Raw genomic sequence first — 22,409 nt, 5'->3', positions numbered from 1 at the left:
TTAAAAAAACATAATAGTTAAATTGGTAAATGCTCAAGGAAGGATACGTTTCAATATTCTTCTAGGTATATTATTTACAAAGTGCACCAGTCACGATTTAAAATTACTTTACTATTTGTCCTACCAACTACATTTCTTGAACAATATACAAAACAGGTGACGGCTGCATCGGCTTACGCTCTTTGCTTTTCATGAAAAGATAAATAAAAAATCCCAGACTAGAACGAATGGAATTCTTTTTCATTCATGATTAATATTTACATACACTATATGTATGTATTATTATCTTTTTCATTCATTCATTTTAAATTTCTGTTTTGATATATTTTTGATGATTGTTTATTATTTAATTTATAATATACATTTGCGATTCTAAATTGATAAGTTATAAACACTAGTGCTCTTATTACAACATATAATTGATTATAAATTTATATAACTATGGTTGACGAAATGAAGTCTCAAACTAGCGAGATTTCTCCGGTAACTTTTGGATGTTTAATTATTTTAACCTGTAGTAATTATTGCTTTGTTTTTTAAATTGCTACAATTCCACTTTGTTCGTCATTGGTAATTAAATAGAGGTTAAATATTAGTCTCCGCTCAAATGCTGACCCTATTATAAAGGTGTCTGATCATCATGTGCATATAGACGATGACTAATTGTGTATTTGGAAAAAAACTACAAACATTGTGAAATCGACGAGAACTTCCCAAAGTGTTATAAATTAAATTTATGATATTTCTGTTTGTTGCAGGAAAGTGTCAGTGTGATATATGGACACAAAGTGTGTCAGACTCGTAAAGCAAACTGGCTGTGTATTGAAGATATCTATCAAAAGTTCCACAGACCCAACTTCTATGATATCGGAGGCACGTACATTGATGACGTGGCCGACTACTGGTTTGTGTACAAAACTGAGCAGATAGCAGACCTTAACTTGCTCCACCTGTTTGTTTGGAACCGTCACGAGGAGAGTATTATCCGAGTAGCTGTAAGTGATGGTAACGAATTACTAGTAGATAAAAAAAGTGAATCCGTCTTCCTGCCTAGAACATTAACACAACATGACTTTAAAAAAGTGAAAGAAATCTCTAAACATTACATCACAACATTTACATTTAAAGAAATAGACATTGAACTTCTTAAAAATAGGAGATTGTATATTGCTGTATCATTTGATTGTAAGGATTCGGAGGAGCTAAGCTATGAAATCATAGACAATGTTAAGAGCAATCATGACTTCAGTGCATTGTTAAAGGATCCAGTGAGCTCCGATTTCACCATAGAGTCTGCTGATGGTCACCAATTCAAAGTCCATAAAGTACTTCTGGCAGCACACAGTGAAGTATTTAAGGCTATGTTGAAAGATGAAATGGCTGAGTGTCAAACTGGTTATGTAAAGCTTATAGATGTCACTAAAGAGGATTTCCAAAATGTTTTAGAGTTTATTTATAGTGGTAGTGTAAGTGATATAGAAGGTAGCAACTTCTTTAACCTCTTACAGCTTGCAGATAGATTTAATTTACGTGGTTTGGTTGACCTTTGTCAGTATGTATTGGCCCAGCATTTAACAGTAGAAAATGCATTAGAAACCTTAATTGTAGCCGATATGTACAATGCTACCGTTCTCAAAATGGCTGCCATGAAGGTCATCAAGAAAAACAGTTCAATTATAAAGACTGATATGTTTAAAGAAATTAAAAATGTTGATTTAACTCGAGAGCTCTGTGAATATTTGGTGCCTTCTCAGTAATATTATGTTGTAGTTGTTTGTAGTTACCATTTCACCACTTTTCGATATATATAAATATAAATATAGTATGTGTAATCATTATTATAAAACCTTTGTATCAATTTAAATGTTATGATCTAGCTTATCATTTCACATAAGCCTAAGTAAAAGATATTCAATGATACTAGAATTGTGCAGTCAACAGAAATAGCTTATTTCTGTGTCCAGTAATAGAAGATGTAATTATGTGAGTAATGCTTGCACAAAAAAACACAACAAGAATAATGACTCTGTTTTCGCTTTCACAATCATAAGTCAATACCATATTTATCTTTAAAGTCTTTATTGGCATAAAATTTTATTAAAGCAGTCTGCATATATATTTAATCATAAACTAACTAAAAATGGTGAAATGGAAATACTTAATTTGTTTGTCTGTGATCAGTATTGTGCATCAGATAGAGATTATTTCATTATTATATTAGTTATTAAGTATAAAGTTGTAAATTGCATGAATGCAATAATAGTGAACTACACTACTATTAACAACATTAACAATTTGTGGCCAAATTTTCTCTTATATTTTGGCCATATTTAATTATTACCTCCATACCTTTAGATTTTAGGATACAGTCTAGAGCGGTGTTTCCCAATTCACGTACCCCAGGGGTACGTGAAATTGCAACAAGGGGTACGTGCGGCTTTCAGTAAAAACAAGAAACATATTGTTTTATAACGATCATCATCGTAAAAGCACGGAGCACCGAGTACTATGACCCACCGTGCGTTATCCCGCGCCTGCCGCATCTCGTCATCCGGCTGCCCCCGCCACCCGTCAAGAGGGTCCTTCAGACATAATTCAATACCACGTCTGTGTGAGCTCCCCATTGAATCTTTTTCTACGCATTCTTGTTTTGAGGTTGACCACAGATGATCCGCGTGGCTGTTGACCGAATTGTAAAATGTATTTGAAATTCGGCCATAATATAATATTATCGTTGTATTTAATACAATGTTCAGGACCCGTTTCCGCTTCCTGCCAGTTCGGCTTTTGTCATTTATAATATTAGTGTGATTTATACAATAGGGGGTATGCAAAGATTGAGGTCTTTTTTAGAGTGGTACGCAGCAAAAACTAATTGGGAACCGCTGATCTAGAGTATCATTAATATATGTGTAAAACTTCAGCATGGTTGTCTAACAAACATCTAAATATCTTATGTTTAAATTAATATAATGTACTAGTTTTATCGCGCAATTTCTGTGTCATAATTGGGATACAAATGTTTAAATTATTATAATGTACTCATGTGTAGTTTTGCCCCACAACTTCGTCTGTGTCACAATTGTGGCATTCATTGCAGTTCCTCTCCTATTGAATGGCCATTCTCAGTAAATATGTTATCCAACAATAACTTATTTTTTCAAATCCGATAATTAGTACCGAAGATTAGCGCCAACATCTGCACTCGTAAATTTTATCTCTCTATAATATTAGTATAAATTTATAAGAATATTTTTTATATGTTATATAATTTTACTTAAATAATATATTTATGTTTTTTTTATGGATGATAATGTATAGTGTGCCTGCGATAACGGTTTACGCTGGCGAAGCACCATGGAGGATGATAAGACGGTCATGAGGCCGTCAGATAGCCTATCGTGACAAATCACCAGGAATTCATGATGGTTTCCAAGGAGGACCGTATGGAGGTCAATCTGACATTGATATATTGCTAGCAATGGAGTCAACAGTTCTATGAGAACTGTGGACTGACATCCCCAACACGCGGTTTTTGTTATATAGAAAAGTAGAGAATAATTGTAGATATATATTTAATCGAATTAGGTGTTATTTTGCGGAAGTCCATTTTACTACTCATTGGATTTATATTAATTTGTTTAATTCCGCTATAATTAGCATGTGTGAGACCACAAATATTCAATGTGAAAACTTGAGAACTTACTGTTCGGCGGATTGGTCGCCGTAAAAACTAGGCTTCCAAGCTATATCCGAACTCTATTCAATGCCTGATGATGCCTCGTTCAGAGACGAAACACGTGTCGCAATAAAGGTGTAGACTCAATAACGATCGGAATTTCATCGCCATTAAAGAAGGTCGTAACGGTAGTCAAGTTTCCACACTAAATATTTGTGTTCTTACATATGCTAATTATAGCGGAATTAAAAATATATAAATCCAATAAGTAGTAACTGTAGATATTTAATTTCTACATAGTTAAATGATTATATTGTTATTATTTATCTATTAAAATAAACTAACTCACACGTTAACACTCGCGTTTCATTTACAATTTCTTTATGCACTTCACCTTATAAGAAGAATATTCTAATATCTATCTATGTAATTACTAAGGTTGACTGTAAGAGATCTCTTTCTGAGATAAGACCACCCTTATTCACATTATTTTTAATAATTATGTACTGTTTTAAGGTACAAATAAATAAATAATAAGAAGTATTTATTATGTTTTTACTAACTATGATAAATATGATAAATACTTAACCTTTTTAGGAGTCTGAATAAAAAAAAGTATAAGGTAATCCTTATTATACGTCATTATCCACTTGTACATTTCTTGTCTTTCTGCCATTTTCTTACTCTTAAACTGTAACACCGTACAGCATTTTCTTGATGGCTGAAAGCTTTGTAGAACACTAGATAATCAAACTGTAGAAAGTATATCTCGGTAAAATATATAAAAACTACAAACTGTCTTCTCAAAACTATAATTTTTTTTTAAACGTTTTAAGGTCCGATGAAAGATAAATATGCATACATCGGTATCAAAATAACTTATATTGTCAGTTTCATAAGTTTGGAACTGAATGATGAAATTTTTAATGTTTAAAATAGCCTCTGGGTTTTTGAACAATATCTATACAACATATTTTGACTCGAAGAATCCCGTGCCATGATGGTAAACAGATTAAGTTTGAATAAAAGTGATTACAGGTTCTATTCTCGGTCTATCCAATTCCACGATTACCAACGGGCTTAACATATGATTATCTACACACACACACTTTCAATTTTTATTTTCCGCAGTGGTAACAAACAAGACATTCCAGTCACGTAAAATAAAAGAAGTTGTCCTGACTTTCGTTCGAAATATGAAATTCGTATTATCACCAATTTCACGATTACCAAGGGGCGTAACATGTGGTCATCTATACACACGCTTGACATTTCTTTTTTCCGCAGTGGTCAATCAAACCATTCCAGTCACGTAAAATAAAAGAAATTGTCGTGACTTTCGTTCGAAATTTGAAATTCGTAATATCACCTTTAGAATTTCAGTATGCGGTTTGATCAATACAGTCACATCAGTGCCAGGAAGACGAGGCTTAGTGATTTACAAAGATTCTAAATTTGAATCTGGCCAACGTAAAAATGTCAATTTATATTTCAAATATAATGTAGTGATGGAAACACAAAAAAAAAATAGAGGGACGATGCTAGATTGACCACGTGGAAAAATAATTAGAGGGAGTCGTCCCTCGATTGGCCCCGTTAGGTTAAAATGTATTCAGTGTAATGTGGGTATATTATATGTATTGTTATGTATCACGTTGTTGACATTTGACTATAGGTCTCTGACTGGGGTAATCTAGAATAATAATCGTGACGTGAATAAATACCTATTATTTGTTATTATTATTTTAGAACTTAGTAAATAGTCACCTATTACACGTCTACATTCTATTTTAAAAAATAGTTAGGGTTAGACATAACTATTTTTTAATTACTTTTTAATAAATCTAACGTTTTGAGGAATACGGTGACTCGGAACACGAAATATTTGTGCGGCCCAAGGTCCTTGTAATTGATACATCTGTATACCTTACTATAGAAGCACAGGAGCACAAGGTGAGCTTTGATTTCAGCTAAAGGTAAATGCAAGTGTCAGATCGCGCAGTGTCTTGCGCATGCGTGGCCCGGGTCCCTCTAAAATCGCCTGGCACCGTGTAACCAGCTCCTAGTGATGGCCTATACGGTTCCTTTGATACGAAACCGAAACTTAATTTGTGGTATCAATTAATCTATTTCAAGTAAACAGTAATCTGATTTCAAAAATCGGCGACAGTATTTATATATTTTAATCGAATACTGTAAAAAATCAAATCGCAATTATCATTTATTGAACACACGAAATGGAAAGTAATTGAATTTTAAGAGAAAGGACATTTTAAGGTAAATCCTTCTACGAAGCAACGTCGTAGCACATCACGTCGAGGTAGAGTATAAAAAGTATTTCTTCAGTCGTAGCCGTAACTGTAGACTGTGTGCTACGTCTAATCAAACTGCTACGGCGTAGTAAGCTACGAAATATAATGTAGTAGTGTGTAGCCTTTATAGTGTAACGCGACGCTGTGCAGACTATGTATAATTTTAGGAATTTTATAGAGAATTGTCGACTATTCTATCTAATATAACCGAATTTAAGGTACTATAATCTGTATGTATCTTATGTTTACATTTACATGAAATATGTAATAAATTTTGGCATAATAAAGTAATAATTTATTTCTAGAAGAAATTCTAAATTCGCATCTATTGTCACAACACTACACTGCAGCATTTTCAAGGTTACATCTCTCAGTGGGCTGCAAGCAGCCGGCGAGTCTGCACCATGCCACGTACGCTATGAGTACACCACGCGAGGCGAGGTCCAACGATAACGTAGAGCTACTGCCGTTAAAGTCGGCACTTGTAAACAATAATTACAGAGATGACGACGCCTACTACCCGCCGCAGCCAGCCTTCAACAACAATCCGTCGACTTCCAATTTATTCGAATACACGCTTCTGTCAAAAAGGACACCGGCCTCCAAACGGTATGTTATTAATATTGGCGAGATAAAATGATAGGATATCGAATCTGAGATAGAATTTCGTGACAAAATAAAAAATCATTTATTGATGTAGGACATTGTAGCCGCTTATGATCGTCACATTTTTTGTATTAATATGTTTTCCCCTACCTTTTTATGATATTTAGATTTTACGACAGTTTTCTGATATATTGTATGATAATGTCTTTATTTTAATTTGTATTATATAAATAGAATACACCTATAAATATATGTCCACCATTAAATCACTTCTGTAGTTTTTATTTGTCCTACTGCTGTTATTAAATCTTATTTTTATACGTTTTGATATGGCCAATTACTCAGCACATAACTATTGAGTAGTTAGTTGATTAGATAAATATTATAGTTTCAAAATTTACAATTTAGTTGGGAGTAGAAGAAAGAGGACGGTAAAATAATATTTGTTAGACAATTAAGTACCATCAATTTGTTTTATCCGTTTTATTGAATTATTTGTATGTAAAATATTTTCATTCAACATATTTAGGTACTATATATAATTTTACTCATAAAATTAGATATATATGTTGAATGAAAATACTACACGATAAATACTCATACTTGTCGTATAGGAGAAACAGTATATTAATATCATGCAATTTCACAAAAACTAAGGAGTTATACCTCCACAAAATGGAATAAAGTATTTTAGAGTACAAGAATAGTCTCTACTATATCTTTTATTCTTCTATGCAGTTCGGTGAAGTGACTTGCCAATTTGCTTTGGGTCTAACTTGTCGTATCTGTTACCAGACAAGTCTGTCTGATTTGTTATTTCGTGGTAGAGACATGTATATTTTTGTTCAGTTTATAAATTTGTAAATTAACTGAATAGAAAAGTATATCGCGCAGATGTTCAGTTAGTGAAAAAGCGTAGGTACATTGTTCTAGAACTCCGTAGCACTGTCGTAGCACCCAATTTATATAAGTCAGGATACTCATACTCATCCTATCTGAGCATCCTATTAGAGCTGGTCGAATATGGCTTTTAACAAATCTTTGTGTCTATTTGCATTTATAACTAAGAAAACAGATGTTCAGTAAGTGAAAAAGCGTAGGGACATTGTTCTAGAATTCCGTACTTATGTAAGCCAGGATACTCAGTCTGGAACGATCCTATCTGAGGTCTATACACCAAAGGTTTAAAGTTCGAAGCTGATCGAATATTTTAAATCTCTGTGTCAATTTGTATTTCTAACTAACAAAATCATAGACGACGATACGCAAAAAGGTTTGTATGACAAGAGTTGTGAATGCCAAAACCTCGATAAATGACAATACAACAAGCCTTTCTACTCCATCTGAAATTAATATTATATTTTCGTTTATACTGAACGAGATCGTTACTTTATATTATTAAAAACAACAACCACCCACTTTCAGCACCGCGTGCCGTTAGCAATGCTAATTTTCTTGTACTAACATAATAAAACAATCTGAATTGTTTGATTTCAAGTAAATCCATTTAGAATTTGTTTACACTGAACACTGTTGTACAAAATTACTTTTATAATGTTATGCTTGGAATATGAACACGTGAGAGTAACCAATTAGTAAACACAAGTTATTAGTACTCGTATGGTATATTGAAAACTGCTATGTATTTGTGTGTGCTTAGTATTGACGGTGTCGGTGGTCTAGCGGTTTAGTACACCACTTCATTTCCGATGGTTGCAGGTTCGATTCCTCGCACAATGCAAAAATTTGTATTAATGAGTATGATTGTTTGTATCGGTCTCGGTGTTTTCTATGTATATTACGTTTGTATTTTAAAAAAAAATCTAAGTATTTATATCAGTTCTCTAAAAGTAACAGTGATGGCAATACATGTAGTATTTTTAGTAACATAATGCAAAATACACTATGATAAAAAATTGCTACGAGAGGCTGGCGTCTAAATATTTTACGATATACGAGTTTCGTTCTATACGTACGCGTTTTTTCTACGATTTTTTTCTTTGCAGATATTTTTTGGGAGCTTATTATTAGAACGAGACAAACACTAAATGTAGCTTTCTGCGATAAATTAGTATAAACCGCATTCAAATCGGCTAAGGCGTTTCTGACATAGTGCACAAATAGTCAAAAATGATAAAAACTTTTATTTTTGATCTCGATAACTATTGTACAAAATGTGATTTATTTTTTTATAAAATTTAATTTTTAAACATGCTTCGTTTACATTTTCATTAGATATGATAATAATTATATTTAAATATACGTAATATAATATATGTTTCTATTACTAGATTACTATCAAAAACAACACAGCCGACGCCGACTCCACTGGTGACGTTATGTGGCGCTCCGCCGCCGTCGCGCAAGCGCGAGGAGCTAGCGGCACTCGCCAACCTGCGAAAGAAAGTTGCACCGGCGCTACTGCAGTGAGTTTATTTATTTAATTCAGACTACATGGCCCATATTATAATTACCTTATAGACTAACTAAAGGTATTTAATTAATAAGAAATAATAAAATATATATTCAAACTGTCTCTATGGTCACGGCACTAACGACGGCAATATGCCACGGTAGCGCCGATACGCTACCCCTTTCGGCTAGTAGACCTCATTCATGAAGGTAGGCAACATATGACCCCTCATAGGCTGCCCACCCGGGCCATGAGCGCTTTGAAGCTCGCGTTGTGACTCGATTCCAGCTGCGTCACCCTCAATGTCAGTTTATGTCAAAAACTACATTGTTCATACAAAATTTGCTTTTTTTCTCCTATAAGACATATGCCTAATTATGGTTATGAGTAACTTGTTTCTTATTTATTCACAATATCCCTATTTTCTCACTTCTTTCATAGTACACTTCATGCGTAGAAGTGATAAAGATTTGGTTGAGCGTTATATTATACATAACTTTACGATCGTAAGTAAAGATTATTAAGTCCATTCGATTAAAAAACATCAATATAGGTACATAACTGATGACGGATACTAAAAAAAAACAAATTGAGGACCTCTCCTTTATTATATTAAACCCTATCATTTCATATTTCATATTATTTTATTCACAAATGTAACAAATCTCATTACACAATAGCACGTCAATAGTAATTACTTTTCAATATAATTATATCACAATTACAATTCTAACTATTCAAAATAATAAATTAAATTATATACATATCTATAAAACTAATTAAAAATCACTTAATTGTAAATGTTATAATTTTACATTGGAATTCAGATATTCGCCAATAGTAGATAGCTCGCCAATTGTACATTATGTTAAATAGTGCAATAACGGATAAATATATATAAATATATATTCAGTATTATGTTATCTGTGGTATTATTCAGTCACATTGTAAAAAGGATGTTGCTCGAAATATGCTTTTGTGTTGTGTGCATTTATTACGACAGATAAACTGGAATAGAGAGCGTTTTTCTTGCACTATAAATAACTATGGTATCTTAACAAATGAGTGCTATCCGGTATCAATTCATTTCTTACCGTATCAGACCTTGAGCTCCGCTAGAATACTGATTGGCTTACAACACGCAAGTAGCCCTTTTACGGTGCATAGGGTGAATTTGCAATTACCTGTAGTAATAAATAAGTGATAAGAAGAAATATGCTTTGTAACCGTTTAATACAGCAAAGCGGGGGAGGGGGGGGAGGGGGGGGGGGAGGGGAATGGGATTGTGCTACCACTGTACCATGTATTATACCCTGGAAACCATCATATAAAATTTCTGGTGATTTTGCCACAATGGGCTAACTGACCTTACCTCATGCTCATGTTATCATCCTCCACTGGTGTCCTGGCGCGCCGCGAAGTAAACCGTTAGCGCAGGCGGGTGCACCATTCCATTATCATCGACAAGAATAATACTGCAGAGCGCAGTGACAGAAGTGATATATAAAATATTTATATAAAAAATACTTCTATATTAAATATAGATAAACGAATACATAAAAATTCAGTGATTCTCATTAGAGGTCTATATCCTTTTAAATGACTTTGGAAAGGAGGTCCTGAATTGGACGACGTTAGATGACGAGGCTATGCAATATTTTGTACAAACAAAACAGACTCCTAATAACAATAATATTTTTATTCAAACAGGAACTCAAAAAATAACAATGAATCAAGTAAAGAGGACAACGAAGAACAATTGGACAACAGACCCAAACTTCTGCAGAAGGTACGGTATAATAGATTAATTGAATTATTTTAAAATACTTTAAAATCGACCTCGAATTTAAATATTAGATTCAACGATCAAGCTTTATGTTTCTTAGAAAAAATATGTTTTATTTTACATACATCTTAAGAAAAGAAACTAAGAAATACGTTATTTTGGTATTTCTTATCAATATATTAATCCATAGAAGTTTTCTGCTACATCGTTCGTATTTGTACTCCAACATATGACGCACAAAATGAATCAATACGCAACGAAATTGATCTAAACTTTTTATATTATAAGTTGTGCCCGCGACGTGTGTACATTTGTAACACCACCTTTTGATCATAATCAGTATCTAAAAATAAGTAAAACGTACAATATGACGAATTAGTTTATTAATAAATTAATTATGAAAGTGATAGAGACGTTTAGAAAAATATAGATACATTATATACCAGTGACAATATATATACTTAGATATGTACAATGATGGTATATACAAAAACAATTATTTACCCTTTTGTGATTAATTTTTTCTCAGCTTTCTTTAACATTTTTTCTTTATTGCTATATGATTGCTTGTATGTGGCTGGGTGTTTTCTATGTATATTAAGTATGTCCAGTACCTATAACACAAGCACTGTTTTACTTGGGACTAGATGGCGCTGTGTGAATTGTCCTGAGATTTTATTATTATTATATTATTTGCTTTAATTATGTAATATTATCTTATTTGTGTTATGTGCTTTATATGTTATTTTGTGTTTATGTGCTTTATATAAAGCACAGCTTTAAAGTACAAACGTACAGTTTTCTTAAAGGTATGTTAACATTTTATTACGTGTAAAGAAGTAAGTATTTACGATTCACACACGAAACAGTCGTAAGCTTCGGCAGCCATAAACACGCCGATGTGAGCTGAGTGTGCCGATAAAGGTAATTTAGATAGGGGCTGATAATTATCAGGGTTTAGTGGGATGTCGGAGACAACGCTTTACTAGATCAGGATAATTAAACCGCGTAGATGGATAACGTTATGTAATTTAGTCACTACACTCATGTCGTACAGGAAAGTATTTTTAAGTAATTACAATGAAGTAACTGTTAGTTTATGTTTATTAGTTTACTAGCTACCCGCCCCGACGTCGCATGGGTGTACATGTATTATACATATAAACCTTCTATATAATGAATACATATAAAACTATCAAAAGTTATCCTTGATAGCTAAACAATTTTTCAACACACTTGCTCGTAAAGTGGATATAATTTCACCGGTTTTCGATATACATATAAAGCAATTAATAAAATATAAGTGCGTTATAAACGCAAATTTTTGTGATATTAATAATAAATAATAATAATAATAATAATAAATAGTGAAGTTAAATTCTGTAACCGCACTATTTCTTTTATCACATTTCGATATGATCGCCTCGCTGCTGCTAATTGCTGTACAATTAGCGCTAATATAAAAAAGTATAACGGCGGGAAAGCATCAACGTTTATAACAGTTTTATAATTGATTTTATTTAAAATCATTTGTTTAAAAAACGTCGTACGATATACCTACGTTCGTATTTAACACACTCGGATCTATACGCCCTAGTCTTCGGCTCAAGCTGAAATTCGCTTCGTGTGTTATAACAATCATAACGCACTTATATGGTAATATACTAATATATGTTGTATTATATTTAATAAATAAGTATTTTTAATACCGTGCTCGTTGCAACGTGCAAACAATGACGTCAAGTGCAGTTTGCGGTTTCCATGGCGTCAAATGTTTGCAATTTCCTAACCAATTAAAATTCCATTGTTCCAATAACAAAGGTGGATAGTACAACTATATAGGCACTAGCTGTGCCCGTGACTTCGTCCGCGTGGAATTGTGACCTTGACCAAATAAAGAAATAATATTTTATACTATTTCTTTATAAATGTAATAAATAAATAAGTTTCAAGCTTTAAAAATTACGATAGTTCCGTACAACATTTCATCTCCCCTTTCGACCCTTTACAACCCTTTTATCGAATTAAAAAGTAGCGAAATGAGGAGTAGTAATATGAGGAAAGACATATCCTCAGGGTCTAGATTACTTGTGTACCAAATTTAATTTACATCGGTTAAGTATTTTTGGCGTGAAAGCAAGACAGACAGACAGACAGAGTTAGTTTCGCATTATATTAGTAAGGATTACACTGCGTATACCGTAGTATAATAGGTATATTACTGCCATCATTTAGCGGCAGTCGGTGCCAATCCGTGCGATGGTACATCTACATTATTATTCTGTTTTTATTTAGTAGATAAACAATCTCGACATAGCATTTTACCGAAATTGATCATTAAAATTATGGCATCAAAATACAAAATCAATTAATATTTTAACTAACTATTTTACTAAAGCAATGGAACGAGTTTATACTAACATAAACTCATAAAATAAAATTTTACGCTAAATAGTAATAATAATATCACAAGAATATTCATACAGCGGCATCTAGTTCCAAGCTAGTGTAAGCTTGTGTTGTGGGTACCAGAAAACTGACATAAATATATAAATGAAATGAAATGAACCATGCGAGGAATCGAATCCGCGACAATCGGAAGTAAAGCGGTATGCTTAAACGCTAGACCACCGAAGCCGTCAATAAGAAGGTTAATTGACATTTATTCGTCGGCGATCTAAATTATCAAGCTATTGGTTAGATCCTATACAGCTATACAAAATTACAAAACGTAAATGATAGGCAGGTGCTCGAGTATTTTTTTTATGAATATAGGACGTGCCCTTCACCTTAACGAAGCCTTAATATCATGTGTAACCTTCAGCTGGTGACCCTATATAAACAATATTTCAAGTTTATGTGCAATAAACAGCAATAATAGCCACAGCGTGTGTAATGTAAACACACTTAAAACTCAAACGAAGTTTTATCATAAAAAAAATTACTAGTTGAGTAGTTTCTTGCCAGCAACTGCAATGACTTTTCGAAAAGTATAATGTGTAGCCGAAACGGTCTATATACATAGGTTTAGAACATCGCCTTACTTCTGACGGTCACGCGTTAGATTCCTCGCACGTTACAGACATTTGTATTCATGACTATGATTATATGTATCGGTCTGGGTGTTTTCTATATCATGTATTTACAAAAAAATGTGTTTATATCAGTTGTAAAAAATGTTTTTACGTATTTATATAACTTATCTAGTACCTATAACATAAGCTCCGCTTAACTTGGAACTAGATGACGTAGTTTTAATTGTCTTAAACATTAAAAAAAATATGTGTGACATCCCTTAATAGATTATTAAAATATGATAATAAAAATTTAATGATAATTAAAATAGAGTTTACCCTCACTATGATTTAATTTACTTAAAAAACAACCACTAACGTTTTCAAAATTAATAAAACTACCAGCTTATTGCTCTAAAGTCTAAACGGTGTTGACGCTGAATCGCTAGACGTGTTTTCGCATAAAATGAACCTGTTTAGTCTAAATAGATACAATGTGCAGTAGAACGTAAAATATGAATACTCACATTATTACTATGTGCAATATCACGAAAGAGCAATGTTGTGTTTAATCTGTATTACAAATTGTTATAAACAAAATATTAGGGCAAGGGAATTGTTAGTTAAGATAGTATTACATAGTAATATCACCCCCTTGTTAACAATTTATCACATCAGGTTGCACTCTACGCGGTTCCAACTGGAAACCATAGTGATAAATACCAGGTGAATTAGTCTTTTGCGTGCCCCGCCAGCATAAACCATGGCACAGGTGGGTGTCCCCTCCGATTGATCCCCCTCCCAATTCAAACGGGGATCGAAATTACGACGGCCTGAGCAGAGATTTGAGCTCCTAGCGGTGCCCTCAGACTAAAATCATATGTGTCAAGCGGGATTTGACCTTCAGTCGCTCCTTAAGTCCTTCATCGGGTTTGGAGTACCATCTGCACTCGCTATCTATCGTCGGGTGAAGCTGTAAAGGCCAGCTGCGGCTAACAGCATTTGAGTAGACTAGTCCGAACACCATTCCATTATAATCAATTTAAAAACTATATATACTACGGCAAAACCTATCATATCAAAACACACAAACGGTACACAATTAATAAATATTATAGGTACATAAGTGATTTCTTTTGTCTACATATAAATGTGCGTAATAATACATAAGCACTGTACCCTTTTCTTGTAATAATGTTAAAAAGGAACAATTTCCGATGTTCACGTAAGAAAATGCCTTAAAAGCTTTACATATAAAAAGCCATCCATCAAACTTGAGTGGATAACGCGGTCATTTATCAATTCACTGGTCATTATAATACAGTCAGGAAACAGTGAGTTTCAGAATATTGTTTTATATTACTTAGAATAAGTAAGTGTAAAGATTTTTAGTCTGTATTTAATATTTAGAAGCTGCATCTGAGTGTATAGATACGATAAAAAATATAGTCAAATAAAAAAAATAAAAACTTTTCACTTTGACCAGCACCGATTCATAGATATATTTTAATATTGGTATCCTTGTTAGTATCTACAAAAAAAAAACAAAGTCAAAAATACTTGACTATATTTTTTTATACGATAAAAAAATATTGTCAAGTATTTTTGACTTCACTTCGGTGCAGGTCTCTACCAATGTTATAAAGTGAAAAGATTAGATTTTTTTATTTACCGCAAAGAACATTACAATGTGGTATATAATTGCGTAAGTAAGAGAAATATTCCTTGTAAAAGTCTGGAATCTGAACTAGGTCGAAACGTTTACGTAGTACGTATACGAGTGGCATTTATTCGATAGGACAGAGGCTTTGTATCTCTACCCAACTCTGCCCAACCGACATTTCTCGCAGAGCAGTTACGAGAACGACTTAAGAAACTCGCGATATATTTAGCTCACTTTGCGGCCTCGCTAAGTTTTATCGTATCTATATATCTAAGATTGACTAACGTTTAGATATGTGTTTTCTTGGACATTTGCTGAACTTTTGCTAACGTACGTACCTACATGTTACATATAGGTTGCGCACTTTACAGGTTATTTATATCTTTTACAATAACTACATTTCATTAAAATATGCAATTTAAAAAGTTTCCAATTCTTATAAAGCGATACCAATATTTATTTTATAAGACAATATATTATTTTTATGTTCTTAGATATACTTATTCGATGTATGATATGAAAGTCTAATAAGAGCTATGGTAACTAGAAAACGTTTCTAAATGTACTATGACTGTATATATACTACAGTCTTGGGTTTTACTACTGTTATATCTGATTCCTTCTATTGTATACCTATATACTTATTATTTCTGACAGTCATTTTATTATTGTGAATTTATACACGCTGGAACCTAAGTGTTCTCGGACTGTGCAGTTTCAGAAGAACTTCCCATCGCATACACTTAGATTGTGGGATGAACTACCTGCTGAGGTTTTCTAGAGAAACTACAGCATGGGGGTTTTCAAGCACGGTATATTAAGGTCTCTCAAGTGTTGGCAACACAGACGTCACATCTCTATGTTTCATGCGTCAATAGGCTACGATAACCCTTTACCATCAGATGGGTGGTATGCTTCTTTGCCACCTACATAGTATAAAAAAATATTCATTTAATTAGTTAATTCTAATGGACATAATGTATAAATAGCGTTTAATTAATCTCTCGTAAACATATTTTATTGTATAAAAATTAGCATGCCTACACGCATTTAAGGCAATTAAACAGGTGCCTGTACATTAATTTAATTTCAGAAATTCATTCGTTGAGGCGGCCATTCGCGTGTTATAACTTCACCTATTAGTTGCGGGACCATCTACGCAATTGTAGAACTACTACCGGAAATGGACGACGGAAATTAATTTGTTCGAGTTGGTCAAGAAACTTTAATGTCGCACTAATTTAAGTGGCGGTTTCTGTTCTAGAACATAACACAATTATATTATAGATAATAATATAAATGAGGTAAATAACTATTACATATAATAGATACAAAAGAAATTATTATTTTATACCTATACCTAACATTCTTAATGAATAAAAATTATGGTACTCCGTAAATTGCTTAATAATGTTTTTTTAATACTACGTTTATTAAATAAAAATCAATTTTAAAGTGGTCCCTAAGGAGTTAGGATGTTGATGGGATATTTGTTGTAAGTACTTATATGCTTTAGTAGTTCTCTACTTATCTATATGATGACACAGCCCTTACAGGACCGAGAGTCTTCAAACTTTTCCAATTACCAAGTGATTGTTCGTAGGAATCGTATCCTCAGAGGATATATGTTGTTATAAATACTACTGAAAAAGTACATTCTATTATAGGATGTCTACTCAAAACTAATCACAATCATTCATTACTTTAACAAGAAATAAAAAATAGGATTGTTAATAATTTCGTAACGTAGAACGAGATCAAAAAATACAATCAATTAAATGTACGCTAAAAACTATTGTATATAGGTCGACGTTTGAGATGCAACTGTATAGAAAAAAGTCGAGGTGTTAATAATTAATATTAATAATTTCAGTTGCGTTGCATTGGTAGTTGTGAAAATAGTTGAAAATTTCAATAGTCTTCTCGTAATGGTAGAGAGAGTCTGTGCACCATTACATTATTGAAGTGGATTTAAATTTACAAGGTGACGAATAAAAGACGACTGTATACAACTGAAATGCGAATATTGAAAAGGATGTGTGGTGCGATAAGAATGGACAAGATAAAGTATGAATACATTAGAGGAAATACGAAAGTGGCGCCAGTGTCGGAGAAGTTGAAAAGTAATCGTTTGTTTTGGTATGGGCATGTAATGCGTAGGAACAATGATAATATTTTAAAGGTTTTACATTTGGATGTGGATGGTTACAAAGATAGCAGGCCGAAAAAGAGATTGATAGACTATGTGAGAGATAATATGGCAAGAAAGTAAGAAGAAAGAAGAGATGCCTACGGGATGTATGGAAGAGAAAAACGATGATGACATAAATTTAGAATGTAAATAAATATCATTGCCAGTATCATAAATTAAAATTTACTGTGGCACATTTCAGTCCATGGTATTACAAACCCATTAAATAAATAATGAAGTTCGTATTATTCAATAGCGAACTGGCAAAGTGCCCCTTTGTAAATGTTGGGCTCTGCTATATGCAAATGTATTGACTGAAGTGACTAGCTGCACGCAAGAAGCAAATAATAAGTAGATTTGTGTTGCCACTATAACATTGATATGTTAGTAATATATCTTTTATTATGTTTTTTTTCTAAGGAGATGAAGTGATGAACCTAATCCTGTAATAATTCTCTCAACACTCAGCACTACTCCATTTGCTTACGTCTCCACATAACTTACATTTAATTGCAGTGCAAAGTCTGTGCATAACGTCTCCGCGTTAAATGTTCGTGTTTCTAATAAGCCATATGTAGTACACGATCAAAATAAACTTAGTAAAGTAGTACAATCATTTTCACCTGTATACTCACTATCTACATACTACAGGAAACAAATAAATTAAGTAGCTACACATCGCCACATAATATATAAACGTTACACTAGTGAAGTAATCATCGCACTACACCACTTTTACACCGACTTCAGGAATTACTCAATTTCCTTGTGTCCATACTAATTATATAAATTCGAAAGTTGAAGCTAATAAACTAGCTTTTTGCAATTGACTGGATGAGCAGATCTTAATGAAAATCGACATGAAGATTGTGTCATGACACGGACACAATTATTTATCTAAAAACGTATTCTGAAAGATGTTGATTTAAATAATTAAAGATTACGCAGACGAAGTCTTGGGTAATAGCTTATTCTATAAAGTAAAGAAATAAAAAATATATTTCATATATACACTGAAATGTTAATGAAATCGAGACGGACGCTAGTATAATACAAGAATTGTGGACAAACAAAGTCCTCTTTTACATTAGGGCATCTAAAAATAAAATAGGAAAACAGGTATCATGTTGTCTTTTATATTATAATAATATACCTACAAAGTTTTGCAGAAACCTTACGTAAGTTTGATGACGCAAGTTTTGTTGTATCAAGTTGTTTGGCTCATGTCCAGCTGGACAGATCCCATTTTTGTATACCTGCGCTCCTATGTACAAGCAGGTACATATATACGGTTTATTACGGATTCATGTGTCTAGTTTTTATTTTATTTTGTTTGTATTGTAAAAGCACTGAATAAATATTTTATCTTTCTTTCTTTTGTCATGTATGTATATTGACTTTCAGATTGTAGTCTGTCTTCACGACGTATTTCGTTCACCGTCCGTTGTAGCGTTTAATAGTAAAAAGTTAAAAATAAACATATAAACACTATCAGATTTATATTAGGTAATATGGATGGTTTAATTTCCACATTTGTAAATCGATAAAATTCATTGCAATAAACATTGCAGGAAAACGCGAATAATGTTTTAAACTAGCATAATTTCTGAGAAATTATGACAAAATATGTACACCAAAAATATAGGAACCACCCAACACGTACCAAGGGAGTTAATATTTGTTGATAGTATGTTTTTTGTATCTAATTATTGTATATAGTTTACACCTATATAAATGAATCCCTATATCCTTTGGTCAGGGCATCATTCATGAACAGCTGGATTGATTTAGAAAATTCTTTTTTGTTGTATTTGTTATAAACAGGAGAAGGTTCTTATGAAAAAAAAGTTAGATTACATTAGATTAGTCAATATGATAGTTTTCTTTAATATTTACCCACTATGTACAATACGTTTCATACTTAAGATTCCTGTTGGGTCAGCTAGTGAATAATATTCCATCTGAATCTTCGCTATGTTTCACTCGCAATATATCAGTTTTTCTCTAAGGAAGTTTTAGGTTTACGATAAAATTTGAATATGCAGGTGCTACGAAGCAAGCCGGTGAGCATGGTAGTACAGTGGAGTGAGGTGCGGACCGCCTGGCAGGACAGCGACTTCATCACGGAGTGCCTGTGTTGGCACAATGTGTACCGGCAGCGGCACGGAGCCACGCAACTCTATATGGCGCCTGAGGTATACTCTAACTATAGTCTAATAGTCACCTCTATATGGCGTAAGAGTTCGTGACTCGCTCGATTTAGTTCGCGGCTCTTTTACGAACTAGTTCGTTCGCTCTCAATTCATATCCGAAAATATTTGTCTAGCCAACGACAAGGCCTTAAAAGATGGTCTATTTTTTTAAACCTCAAGATGACTGCGACTTCATCACGGAGTGTCTATGTTGACACAATGTGTACCGGCAACGCTACGGACGGCAACTCTATATGACAGCTGAGGTCTAAACAATAAGAGTTCGCGACACACACACTGGATTTAGTCCACAGCTCTTTTACGAATTCTTTATCTTAATACGATTTTGAGAAAGGCATTCTTATTTTGTTTTAGACGTCATTACTTGGTCGTCTTGTTGATTTTTTATCAGGACCTCTATTGTAGTATTTTATCCACCGGATTACGCTTGCGATGGTATACGGCAGATGATAGGATGAGGATGAAATTAGGTCGGTTAGCCTATGTGGTGAATGCACCAGGAATTAGCCAAATCGTTTCATTTGTTAGTATATGTATCACAAATAATATTGTATTTGATTCATCTCTTATAGTTGTGCGACTACGCCCAAGCTTGGGCCAACCATTTGGCTCACACAAACAAGTTTCACTATAGGAATGACCGGGATGTTGGCCAAAACCTCTACCAGCGTCCCGTCAGCGCGCTCCAACCTGACGTCACAGGTAAGGCTGTCACCACATTAACTAATATTAATAGTTGTAATCTATAAAATTATAAGGGAGACGTCACACGTCGTTACTTACGTTGCGGCGAACGGTACGATAATACCGAAGTACGTAGAGCGTGAGATGCAACAATCTCCCATTTTGTCTTTGCCTAAAAACCGTATACGCTAAATGCATTACAATAACATACCGCCTAAAAGTATTGTGTAATGCAAGTAGTCCAGAATAGTGCGGCACTGCCTTATACACCGCTTTACCGAGTATAAACGAACCCCAAACCACATCCGCTACGATAGCGTGCCGATTGGAGCCCATTTTAGTTGTTGGTAACAAAATCTTAAAATGTTGCATAATATCTGTTTAGGCAACAGACAAGTTTCTTGCTCTTTCTTCTAGGTTGAATTTGGAATCCGAACGAGCGATAAAATAAAAATGTTTATATCAATATTTCTATCATATTAAAAATAATCAAATAAAAAATAAAAAAATAATCGATTGTTGATAAAATTTCAGGACAAGAAGTGTCTTCCTATTGGTATGCAGCAGTGCGCCAATATAATTTCTTCAAAGAGCCAGATATTCTTCACGCTAACGTAAATGCAGGTGCGAAACTTTTAAATTTATGAGAGAACCATATAGTGATTATAGGAAGGTAGTTAAATAGGTCGTAAAATTAAAGGCGTGGCAGACGTTTTTTGTTCAAGCTTGACAAAACAAGCTTTCACAAGTCTCATCACTAATAATAAAAATTGTTTCTTTTAATCTTGTTCTGCATCTGGTAAATAAAGCGTATAAATAAAATTATAAATAGATAAATTATAACGATCCCTCATTACCTTTAATTTGTACTTTAATACTAATCCAGTTATTTAATAATTAATTTTACAAATCTTGATTATTTAATTATATTATATAAGCAAAGAATATTTTTTTTATCTTAAATAAGCATCATCATATAGTTACGTAGCATTTGAGATCGAAAACGACATATTATTGTGTCCCTTTTATCCTGGTCAAAGATGCATAGAAAGCTTCAGGCAGAAACTAGTATACTTTAATTGTTCGCAGGTCACTTCACACAGATGGTATGGGTCGCGACCCGCTTCTTCGGAGTTGGCAAAGCGCGTTCGCGCGCTGGCAAAATCATCGTTGTCGCCCATTACTCTCCACCTGGTAATATATCTGGCCAATTTGAGACCAACGTACTTCCGCCATTACCCGAAAACTTCCCCGAGATTCCGCCACCGCCGACCCACTGACGACTATCGATACGTGGCAGACGATTCAAAATCGATGCCACGTGGCAGAAACCCAATTAAGTGAGGTGCGGGTTATATATTTTCTTTGATATTACGTCATTTTTAACTGACTCTCAAATATTTTCGATTATATTAAATACTTCATGACAATGGAACAGCGTGGCTGGCCTTCCCTGGCCATTAAAAATTCGCCCTCCATTTGTTTTCCGTCATTTTCAACTGACTCCCAAATATTTTCGGTTATATTAAATACTTTAAGACAGTGGAATTGCGCGGTCTTTCCTTCCGTGGCCATTGAAACTTCGTCGCTCCCTTGATTTTGATTATTAAACAAATAAAGAGGAAAATTCAAATAAAGCACAATAATAATACATCAGAAATATTTTTTTGACGATTAATAAAAAATGTACCTACTTTTCCAGTTCCATTCTTTACTTAAAAAAAGGCGACGTTTCGCATCCCTTTTTAGTTTGTCGCCCGCGGCTATGGCATCCCCACGCTGCGCCACTGTTTGTGACACTTTATATTACATTACGTAATAACTTCGGCAATACAAAAAAAGATCCGT

The 22,409-nt window shown here is 33.5% G+C and overlaps 2 protein-coding genes across 2 annotated transcripts; both read left to right on the top strand.

Annotated features, from left to right (window-relative positions):
- The first annotated feature begins 314 nt into the window (after nucleotides 1–314).
- Nucleotides 315–2,568, top strand: LOC131850358 (uncharacterized). The gene is made up of 2 exons (XM_059200576.1): nucleotides 315–483; nucleotides 759–2,568. Exons 1-2 carry the CDS (start codon nucleotides 442–444, stop codon nucleotides 1,755–1,757), a joined length of 1,041 nt encoding a protein of 346 aa, XP_059056559.1. The 5' UTR covers nucleotides 315–441; the 3' UTR covers nucleotides 1,758–2,568.
- Nucleotides 2,569–6,409: 3,841 nt separating this feature from the next.
- Nucleotides 6,410–21,998, top strand: LOC131850368 (uncharacterized). The gene is made up of 7 exons (XM_059200586.1): nucleotides 6,410–6,600; nucleotides 8,889–9,023; nucleotides 10,721–10,799; nucleotides 19,710–19,859; nucleotides 20,450–20,579; nucleotides 21,096–21,185; nucleotides 21,651–21,998. Exons 1-7 carry the CDS (start codon nucleotides 6,410–6,412, stop codon nucleotides 21,839–21,841), a joined length of 966 nt encoding a protein of 321 aa, XP_059056569.1. The 3' UTR covers nucleotides 21,842–21,998.
- Nucleotides 21,999–22,409: the final 411 nt, after the last annotated feature.

Source organism: Achroia grisella, unplaced genomic scaffold, assembly GCF_030625045.1.
Source record: "Achroia grisella isolate CSIRO2021 unplaced genomic scaffold, CSIRO_AGI_Agris_v1 utg754, whole genome shotgun sequence".
NCBI classification, from domain to species: domain Eukaryota; kingdom Metazoa; phylum Arthropoda; class Insecta; order Lepidoptera; family Pyralidae; genus Achroia; species Achroia grisella.
Note: the sequence above shows the minus strand (reverse complement) of the source record. Positions and strands in the feature narration are given on the sequence as shown.

What these genes read in the sequence shown, in the direction of transcription:
- LOC131850358 (XM_059200576.1), top strand. Translation starts at nt 442, where the DNA reads ATGGTTGACGAAATGAAGTCTCAAACTAGCGAGATTTCTCCG. An exon ending in AAACTAGCGAGATTTCTCCG is followed by an intron (nt 484 to 758) that starts GTAACTTTTGGA and finishes TGTTTGTTGCAG; the next exon opens with GAAAGTGTCAGTGTGATATA.
- LOC131850368 (XM_059200586.1), top strand. Translation starts at nt 6,410, where the DNA reads ATGAGTACACCACGCGAGGCGAGGTCCAACGATAACGTAGAGCTACTG. An exon ending in GTTGCACCGGCGCTACTGCA is followed by an intron (nt 9,024 to 10,720) that starts GTGAGTTTATTT and finishes TTATTCAAACAG; the next exon opens with GAACTCAAAAAATAACAATG. An exon ending in TCACGCTAACGTAAATGCAG is followed by an intron (nt 21,186 to 21,650) that starts GTGCGAAACTTT and finishes AATTGTTCGCAG; the next exon opens with GTCACTTCACACAGATGGTA.